General features: G+C 36.9%; 1 protein-coding gene across 3 annotated transcripts in view; it reads left to right on the forward strand.

Annotated features, from left to right (window-relative positions):
• LOC131859653 (uncharacterized) overlaps nt 1-10,716 on the forward strand; it is a 35,448-nt gene extending 24,732 nt beyond the window's left edge. For 2 of the 3 annotated variants that reach the window (XM_059213674.1, XM_059213672.1), the window contains exons 5-8: nt 9,336-9,443; nt 9,573-9,839; nt 9,924-10,008; nt 10,192-10,716. In XM_059213674.1, coding sequence (XP_059069657.1) covers nt 9,336-9,443; nt 9,573-9,839; nt 9,924-10,007 — 459 coding nt within the window. In that variant the 3' untranslated portion in view covers nt 10,008; nt 10,192-10,716. The remainder of the gene's footprint in view (nt 1-9,335; nt 9,444-9,572; nt 9,840-9,923; nt 10,009-10,191) is intronic. The other variant, XM_059213673.1, reaches the window with a different exon arrangement.
• Nucleotides 10,717-11,022: the final 306 nt, after the last annotated feature.

An 11,022-nucleotide genomic window follows, 5' to 3' on the forward strand; every position in this document is an offset into this window, starting at 1 on the left:
CATTTTGGGTAATTTTTGAGCCAGGATCAAGTCTGTGTAAGAAGATGTTAAAGATTTAAGTTTTAAAATTTCCCGAAAAATTCTTTAAAATTGGGTTTAAACTTTTGAGGCTTAAAATGATGTCTTGGGGCCTTGAAATCAGGAAAAATGGATAAGTCGAATTTCAAGCACATAGAGCACATTGAGATTTTCAGTTTAAGAAAAAAAACTAAGCTCAATCAAGTGCTTGGATCAAAAGTTATGGCTTTCAGAAGTTGGGCTATTTTTGGGCAAGAGTTGCAAATTTTGAAATTTTGCATTAGGGCACCAAGAAGCTATCTATGACCATTTTTTGAACATTTTTGAGTAGTGGAAGAGGAGAGGAAGGTAGTAAGTCGTGAGAAAGGGGGAAGACACAGCAAAAGTAGATTTGAAGATACAGAAGGCAGAAGGCTCCAAAATTGAAAGAAGCTCTTGTGTGTTGCATCCTGTGAGAATTTCATCCTCTATTTTTTTCTGTATTAAAGATAGTTTACAAAAAGAGATTACATGATACTGATTGCAGCAGATAGCAGACCATGCAAGGTCACTGCTCTGTAGCTTATATAAACATACCCGTAGTCAAAAAATATTGAACCTGTTTGGTATAGCTGTCTACTGCAGATGGAAATAAACATCTAAATACATAATGACATCAAGTTTCCATAATCCATTAATGCTGTTTTTTCTTGCTTCTGGATTGATTGTATTATTTCCTTTACATCAATGTTTTGGATCACACTCTGTAATCCATCATCAGGATGAAGAGTGCTAGGGGATATACAGAAAAAGTAGATTGCTGTCATATACATAGAGCTACAATATGTATTAGAATTTTCCAGCAAAATATCTGCCATCTGTACAACAGTACAACAGCCTATGAATAGGCATTTATGATTGTAATTTTTGAAAATTTGCTTTTTAGTATTGCATATCAGACTTTGTAATTTTTCAACTAATATAATATATTGAAAAGCCAGATTTAAGGGTTTCGTAATTGGATTTTGTGTTGCCATTCAATATTTATTTATACTTTATGTTCTATGTGCTAGAAACACCATAAAATTGCATTTTTGATTGAAAATATGGAACTAGACATAACATGAAGTAGGAGAGGTAGATAGTGACTGATTAATAGTGTCCAAAAGAGAATTCATAATATTGATGCTAAAGCCCCATTCCTTTGCTTGAGCCATATCTGATGGCCACATATCAATGCCAGTTCTAAAGGGAGGAGTGGGAAGCAGCGGAAAATAAGACTTAAATCCACCCATGGTTTATCCAAAAGCTAGTAGCATACTCAATTCCTCAGTAGATTTAGAACCACCTTTGCCACTAGCACTATCTGCCTTCACACTCATACTGAAGTAGCAACATAGGGGAGGAGCAAACAATATTAGCATAGTAATGAGGGGAAGGAAGGAGGACATCACCCACAACTGAGTGAACAATTGTATTTCTCAGTACTCCATCTGCAAGAGTTGGCTTAGGAGAGACAAAGCTGAGGCATAACCCTCTTAATTGTTAAATGTGATAAGTAGGCAGATTTCCACCAATTTGCCTTTTTGGAGACTTTTGGTTTACGTGCTTGGCAATCTGCAGCTGAATGCTATATTCTCATAGTCCAGAATTTATTTCCACACATGGTCCTCCACCTTGAGTCAATGTCATCTGACATATATTTGGAGATGTTTATCTCTAGTTGGATTCAGACTGAAGTAAAATGAATCTGCCAATTAGTTTTTGTTAAATTTTATGATCAGATTAGATAGCACAATAATTCACACAAATGCACAGATATTATCCTGGGAAAACCTTCCTCTTGAAGGTGAAAAACCCAGCAATGAAATATGTCTTTATTATCTCAATTATGTAAAGAGACTTTATAAAGAATTTGCTTCACTCTTGAAGCTACATATGTATGACAGCAATTCAATATAGAGAATATACGATCTCTTATAGAGAATATACGATCTGCAATAAAGAATCAGAATTTCTTAGTTGATGCTCAACCTGCTGTAGATAGTCTTCTATCTGCTGTAGAATATCAACGAACTGCTGAAGAATGAATGTCCATAGAATGTCCACGAACTGTTATATGCGTGTGTCCTTCGATGTCTATTAGAGAGGTATACAAAACTTCATATATATGCTCGATCAGATGTGCCTTCAACCAACACAACTCCTCCAAGGGTCAGCTTCTAATCAACACATCTCATGAATGAAGATTAGTTATAATATAATTATGCATCAGTTATATTAACACGTCTCTTAAAGGTTGGCGGGATTTATACAAAATCGGCACATTAAGGAATGATTACATTATTGATATATGCAAATCGTGTTTGCTTCCTTAACCATTTAATATTCAACGATATAACTAAATGGTCTAAGGCTGATAGGCCAATTAGGCAAATTAGTTATCTATGTCGGCCCTGAAGGATATCGACCGAAGCTATCCATCAACACTCCCTCTTAGCTAGGGAGAGTCACATAGTGACATTCACCATGGCTACTCCCAGAGAGTAAATATGCACAAGTGCAAAGTCATGACATCCACCATACCTGCTCGCAGAGGGTGGATCCACCATGCCTACTCGCAGAGGGTGGATCAAGGGCTGGAACCTCAAACTTCTCTCACAGAGAAGAATGCACAACAAGGGTTGATACCTCAAACTTCTCTCATAGAGAAGAATGCTCAACAAGGGCTGATACCTCAAACTTCTCTCACAGAGAAGAATGCATGACAAGGGCTTGCACCTCAAACTTCTCTCACAAAGAAGAATGCATTATAATACATATCAAGTAATCAATGACATTGAGACTCCCTCTCAGAAAGGGCTTCATTTTCCACAATTCCAAGCTTGTCTTGAAAATGCACAAATTTCACTTTCGCAAGAGGCTTGGTGAAAATGTCAGCTGTCTGTTCCTCAGTACAAATGTATCTCAACTGAACAACATTCCTTTGTACCATATCTCTAATATAGTGGTACTGAATTTCTACATGCTTCGTTCTGTCATGAAATACTGGATTGATTGAAAGCTTCACACAACTTTGGTTATCACAATGTATGATGGTAGGCTCCAATGATTGACCAAACAATCCTACAAGGAGCTTCTTATGAAGCCACACTGCTACGCGAGTTGCTACACATGCTATACCAAGAAATCATAGCAGATCCCAAACTAAAGCAACAACTAGAAGTGCTCTTCCGATCAGTAACGCTCCCTGCCCAATCAGAGTCAGAATATCCTTCAAGAATCAGGTCCATACTGGAAGAGTATTTCAAGCCATATCCAACTGTGCCAGGCAAGTATCTCAAGATATGCCTGACTGCAACTAGATGTATCTGTCTAGGTTCACTCATGAACTGACTAAGTGCACTTACGACATAACAAATATCTGGTCTAGTGTTAACTAGATACATCAGGGACCCAATCAATTGCCTATACATAGTAGGGTCCACATGATTTGAACTAGCTGCAACTTCCCTTGATTTCTTCAAGTTAGTTTCCATGGGTGTGGACATAGATTTACAATTTGTCATTCCAAATCTCTTCACAAGATATCGATGGTGTATTTTCCTTGACTTAGGATAATCCCATTGGGCCTCTGCCACACCTCCAATCCTAGAAAGAAGTGCATAAGTCCTAAGTCCATCTCAAATTCGGAAGTCAACTCTTTCTTACATCTATCAATGAGATGATCTTCTCCGGTAACAAATAGGTCATCAACATAAAGTACCAAGATCAACATACCACCATTGAATACCTTGAAGTAAAGGTTTGGATCAGCATCATTCTTGCAAAAACCCAAACCCACTAAGTATTTGTCAATTCTTTCATACCAAGCCCGAGGAGCCTGTTTAAGACCATATAGGGCTTTCTTCAATTTACACACATGAGACTCTTTCCCATGAATCACGAACCCCTCAGGTTGCTTGATGTAGACTTCTTCTTCAATCACGCCATTGAGAAAAGCAGTCTTCACATCCATTTGATGCAACTTCCATCCCTTAGCTGCTTCAATAGCAATAATGGTTCTAATGGAAGTATAGCGAGCAATAAGAGAAAATGTTTCTTCGTAGTCTATTCCCTCTTGTTGAGAGAAGCCACGAGCCACAAATCTAGCTTTGTACTTTTCAATGCTGCCATCAGCGACATGTTTTATCTTGTACAACCACTTGGAAGATACAACATACTTTACTTTTGGTCTAGGCACAATATCCCACACATTGTTCTTGAGAATGGATTGATACTCCTCATCCATTGCATCTTTCCAAACTTGTTGTTTTGCAACTTCCTCTACACTAGAAGGTTCAGACTCAATAAGATTACACATTAATGCAACATAACCAGAAAATCTTTGTGGTCTTTTGCTTTCTCTGAATGTTCCTCTAGGAGTGGCAAAATGTTCTGCTTCCTATATAGTGTTTCGCGCCCAAAGAGGTCTCTTTTGAGACACAACAATATCTCTAGGCCCATCAGTGGGATCCAAAGGTTCAATTGGGTCATTACTCATATCAGGTTCTGTAGTCTCCCTCTGAATCTCAGGAGCATGATCAACATCCATGTCTTGAGGAGTCTCATCATCTATCTCCATGCATGAGCCCTTTGATTTCCTGAATGCAACATCTACCTCAAATGTGACATCCCTACTAACTTCTATTTGCTTCTGACCAGGAATGTAAATACGGTACGCTTTGGAGGTTTCACTGTAGCCTACAAATATTCCTCTTGCCAGAAAGCTCTAACTTGGTTCTCTTGTCCTTGGGAATATGAACATACAGAGCATAACCAAATATTCTTAGGTGGCTGATATCAGGCTTGATACCTAAGAAGGCTTCTTCAGGAGTCATATCTTGTAATATCCGATGAGGACATCTATTTTGAACATACATTGCTGTTCTAGAGGCTTCTGCCCATAGAAAAATTTGAAGGTCTTGATCATGAATCATAGCTTTTGTAGCTTCAACTGTAGATCTGTTCTTCCTTTCAACAACCCCATTTTGTTGAGGGTTGTAAGGAACACATAACTCCCTCTTGATTCCTGCCTCAATACAGAAATCACGAAAGCTACCCGAGGTGTATTCACCTCCATTATCAGACCTTAAAGTATTAACTTTCTTTCCAGATACATTTTCTACAAGAGCTTTAAACTCTTTAAACCTACCTAGGACTTCATCAGACTCTTTAGAACTTAAGAAATAAATCCAAGTCTTCCTAGAGTAGTCATCTATAAAAGTTACATAATACAAACATCCACTTAGGGATGGAATTGACATTGGACCACATAAATCTGAATGTACAAGATCTAGTATTTCTTTAGACCTACTTTCACTGCTATGAAAAGGACTTTTAACATTTTTTCCCATAGCACAACCTTTACAAGTACCATTGTTTACATGAATAAGTTTAGGAATACCTTTTACCATCTTTTCCAAAGATGGAAGTGCCCTGAAGTGAAGATGTCCAAGTCTTCTGTGCCAGAGTTCGCTGGAACTGGAGGAATCATGAATAAGAGCTTGAATTGGGAGAGTGGAGAGTTTGTATAAACTCTCATGACGATTTCCGATCGTACGAGCAGTTTTGATGCTGGAGTTCTTAGGCCAAGCAAGAACTCTTCCTTCAGAAAATGCAATTTGATAGCCCTTATCCTCCAAGGCTGAAATAGACACAAGGTTCCTTTTGATCCCTGGTACGAACAATACGTCACTTAGGTGTAGAGAAACTCCAGATTCAAGTTTTAGAGATGCAACACCAACTCCTCTTACAACATAGCGAGCATCATCCCCAATAATGACTTGAAGATGTGATTCTTTTTCCACTAGATCAGAAAGGTGCTCCCGATGACCGGTGATATGTCGAGAGGCTCCACTATCAATTAACCATGTATAACTGTCTGTAGGAACATTGCTTGATAATGTTGATATGAAAAGAAAACCATTGGAGTTATCTTCATTCTCCTTCTGAGATGAGACGCCATTGATGTTTGCTCCGTGTTGATTAGGTCTTGTCAAACAATCCTTTGCAAAGTGACCAAACTTGTCACACCTAAAACATTGGATGCGAGAGAGATCTTTCTTCCTCTTCTAGAATCAAGTGCAGAATCTGATTTGAAATCTCTATTCTTTTTGAAGTTGCCTTTCTTCCAATACTTTCGTTTCTTGGTAGATTTGAGTGGCAAGAACATGCGTATCTTCATTTTGAGAACTCTTGATGATTCCTCTGGCAGTCAATCTTGATTCTTCTTGAATACAATCTGCATGGAGTCGATCAAACTTAGGTAATTTTGACCTTCCACTTACGCTTTGGATAAATGGCTCCCATGAATGAGGCAGACCATTTAAGGCTAGCATAACAAGGTCTTTATCTATCACGCATAGTTGATCTCTCAATTCTGAAATTTTCATGAAGTAGGTGATGACTGAATCTCCTTTTGCCATCTTCACTTGGTGGAGTTGCTGTCTCAAGGCAAGAGCCCTACTTACGTTGTTAATCTCATATAAACCCTCCAAGGTCTTGAACATATCTCTTGCAGTTGTCATCTTGGAGATGAGAGACACCAAGTGATCCCTCATGGAGTCGATTAATATCTTCTTTGCCTTGATTGCATTCTTCTTGAATTGCAGTTTCTCCTCATGATCTTCTAGTTCGGATAAATCTTTTTCTTCTATGAATTGAAGAAGACCATTCTCTTCAAGTGCAATGAGCACGCTAAACTTCCAAGAGGTGAAGTTAGATGCGCCTTCAAGTCTATCTTCGACTTTAAGACCATTCACCATTTTCGAGACTTAGAGATACTGCACGGGAGAGAGAGGAGAGAATACTTAGAAGTTGTTTAGAATCTGATCACGATCTTCTTTCACTGTGGCTCTGATATCATGTTAAATTTTATGATCAGATTAGATAACACAATAATTCACACAAATGCACAGATATTATCCTGGAAAAACCTTCTTCTTGAAGGTGAAAAACCCAGCAATGAAATATGTCTTTATTATCTCAATTATGTCAAGAGACTTTACAAAGAATTTGCTTCACTCTTGAAGCTATATATGTATGACAACAATTCAATATAGAGAATATACGATCTGCAATAAAGAATCGGAATTCCTTAGTTGATGCTCAACCTGCTGTAGATAGTCTTCTATCTGCTGTAGAATATCAACGAACTGCTGAAGAATGAATGTCTGTAGAATGTCCACGAACTGTTATATGTGTGTGTCCTTCGATGTCTATTAGAGAGGGATACAAAACTTCATATATATACCCTATCAGATGTGCCTTAAACCAACACAACTCCTCCAAGGGTCGGCTTCTAATCAACACGTTTCATGAATGAAGATTAGTTATAATATAATTTTGCATCGGTTATATTAACATGTCTCTTAAAGGTTGGTGGGATTTATACAAAATCGGCGCATTAAGGAATGATTACATTATTGATATATGCAAATCGTGTTTGCTTACATAACCATTTAATATTCAACGATATAACTAAATGGTCTAATGCCGATAGGCCAATTAGGCAAATTAGTTATCTATGTCAGCCCTGAAGGATATCGGCTGAAGCTATCCATCAACAGTTTTTGGGTCTAAGGCTAAGTATTTGCCTAAGGAGTTCTCAATACCTTGTAGGCAAGAGTCCACCTAGAACTAAAGCAGGAGATATGGCAGCCACACCCAAATTAGCATAAATGGAAAATTTTTGTCATAGGGTTTAAGGTTGGGAATCATGACTTGACTAGCAAATCATGTTTATCCCAGAACCACAACACTTTTTGCAGAACAAAAAATCCTTAAGCACTGGGAAAGATCTCTACTAGATTCTTGAGGCTAGGAAACCATGTTTTAGAAATCTAGTTATGTAACTTAGACTAGGTCAGAAAGTACAAATTTTGTAAATTAACTCCATATTGGAGTATTTTACTTCTTCATTTAGGACATCCTACCCAAGTGTGACAACATGATGAATCTGAAAAACATGGAATGTGGTCTAGTTGTCTTGTCTTTAGCTCCAGTAGAGCAGCATTCAGCTCAGATGGAGAAATCTGAGTGACCGCAGAGTCTAGAAGAACTTGTGTTCTAGAAGGGCAAGCTTCCCCAGGCACCATAGGCCTTAATCCCATTTATGCTTTCAGTTTGCTATGTCACTGCTGTGTAAATGGAATGCCACTATGGCCTAAATTGGTAAAGAGTAGTGTAATAGAAAAGAAGGATATGTTTAGTTATTTTTCTCTGAAGTTGAAAGGAGAACAGATGTTTCTTCTCTAATTGACTACAAGAGGAAGCGCAAATTAGTATTTACTAATTTATATAAAATAAAACTTCTTTCTTGTTTGGGCTATTTACATATTTGGATTTTGTTTAAAATGGACATTCAGGCAAAGAAGTATTAGTGCTTGCAATATTAAAAAAATCATGTTACTGCATTTTGGGTTAAAGGCTGCTTCATCTGAGGATAGCATATTCCAATGAGGTATGTCATGAACCACAGTTTCTATGGTCATCTAGTGTTCTGCTCATTCTTTTGCCTCTGTAAGATGCACGAGTTTCCCAATGTAAGTGGGAATTTGCTTTTGTAAGTTTGATAGTGCAATTATTCTGAAAGTATTGAGCTTGGCAAATTTGCTTTTTTAAGTTTGATGCTGCAATTATTCTGAGAGTATTGAGCTCAACAGCACTGAATTTTTGGCTTTTATACGGAATATTTTAAACTTGAACTTAACTCACAATTTTCTGGAGATTACATCTATCATAAAATCGTCACCTTGCTACCCAGAATCTTGAGTTGTCTATTTAACAAAATTGATCATACCCTTATCACTTGGCCCCAGAATCTTCTGGGTTGTAGCTAGTGGCTTAGTTATTTTGAGTGAGGAAGGACTATTCTCATTCTTTCCAAATTTTTCTGTATCACTTTGTTTTTCAAATTGAAAGTATTCATTCTCTTTAGAATGCTGTTATTGTATTTTGGTGTACTTACGTATATTTAAAGAAATAGGGCCTCTGTTTTTGTTTAAATAAAGTGAATAATATAGTTGAGAGATATTATACATCTTAGCTATAGTTTCTGTATGTTGCTAACTTGAAGCAATGCCTCTATAACATTATTAAGCATGATTAGAAAGTAAATATGGTAGATTATAATTTCATCATTTTGCTTTTGTTTACATTTCTAAGAAACTTGGGCAGCTTCTTGAAGACAGGAGAACTAAAAAGTCCTTTTGCAGGCACATTTTCATTTGCATTTCCATGCTTTTCTTTATAAGGTACATATTGATGGAGATTATATATCCTTGTTCCATATGCAGATTGAGCAGATTCCTGTGAGACACTTTGTTGCAGACATATCTTGCTTGGACAAACTGATGGATGTGCGCTTAATGGTCACGACAGAACAGTATTTGACAGATCTTAGTGTGAGTATCAAATTTCATAATGATAAGAGATTTTCAAGCATTTTTTAATTGATTGTGAACAGACATTTGCAATTGGTTTCTCATGATGAAGATGGTCTGTAACTGAGTCTCTGTACATCTAAATTACAGGAAAAAGATAAAGAATCTATTGAAGGAATAGTAGAATCTGCCTGTATTGAAGAGAGTGCAAAAGGAGGATTGCACTGGCCCCTTGGAGGCTCGGTGAGAAACAGATACAAGGTCAAAGGAGCAATGATTCTCAATGTTACTACCATTGTTGGGAAAACATGGAACATGAAATTTCAGCACGCAAATAGAGGAGAATTTATAGCTTCTTCTGGTAGAGTGACAAACGAAGTAAATTTAAAGATCAAAAGTATAACCAAGTATTTGAGGGTGAGTTCTGCAAAGGAATTTATGTAGCTTGTGCACGTTTACTTAATAGGAAATTTTATAACTTACTCTCAAGGTGAAATGCAGGATCAGAGGCAATGGGAGGAAGATAATATAATGAATATGATGGAAGAAGTCTTCAAATGGACTTGGATGGAAGGTTTGCAGTAATGTAAGTGCACAAAGAGTAGCATTGAGGAATAGTATACATTTCGTGGGAGTTTGAGACAATCAAGACCTAACATGAAGAACTGCTTAATTAAATTGAACCTGTATCTTTTTTTGCATGCCAGTATTGTTCTTGAGTAAGTATTGGATGGAAAGGAATATTTTTAACAGTTTACTCCATTAACAGTGTTTGTTGGCAGATTCTGTATTATTAATGAAGTGGGTGAGCATCTGGGTTAGACGCTAAATTCTGGATCAGTATGATTCACAGCCAGTTGATACTAATTAAGTGATAGTGAAAAGACACGATGGTGGATTTGAAATATGCTGATTAGACTGAGATAGCAAAGGTCTCTGTTTTCCAAAGACGAGCAATTTTTAATGCTTTTGTCAGCATTTGCAGGTGTGAAAATAAAATGGTTTTGTTTATTTGGAAATAATATTCTGGCTTTCACACATTCATTTTTGTTGTTACTCTAGAAATTGAGGATATAGACATTTACAGAAACACTTATACATTACTGATATGAGGCTGTAAATGGACATTTCTTGAATTGGTCAACAAAATTCGAACATGGGAGCTAAAAAATGAGAGGAGCTACAATCATTGTGTATCCACAATTGATTTGGGCATCTCGCATTTGAAGATTAATGTTCTATTAAAATAATTCAAGTTCTATACAATACATGGAAAAAATGTTTCAAGTTCTAAGCATGTGTATGCATTACATGGAAAAAATGTTTCAAGTTCTAAGCATGTGTATGCATTACATGGAAAAAATCATTCAAGTTCTCGGCAAACTCATATTTTTACACATTGCACTGACTTAATACAAATCGTTTTTAAAATGACTGAGGAGTCTAGTGGAACCTCAGCCCTGCATACCTGACGAAAGTCGAGATGCATAGATATGGCTGTGGAGATTGAATGGTAATCTTCATATTAAAAGGTAAAAATCTTATATTGTATAAACTAGGCATGATCTTATGATGAAATATAATCTTACAAGTGAAAAAG

Source organism: Cryptomeria japonica, chromosome 10 (genome assembly GCF_030272615.1).
Source record: "Cryptomeria japonica chromosome 10, Sugi_1.0, whole genome shotgun sequence".
NCBI lineage: Eukaryota > Viridiplantae > Streptophyta > Pinopsida > Cupressales > Cupressaceae > Cryptomeria > Cryptomeria japonica.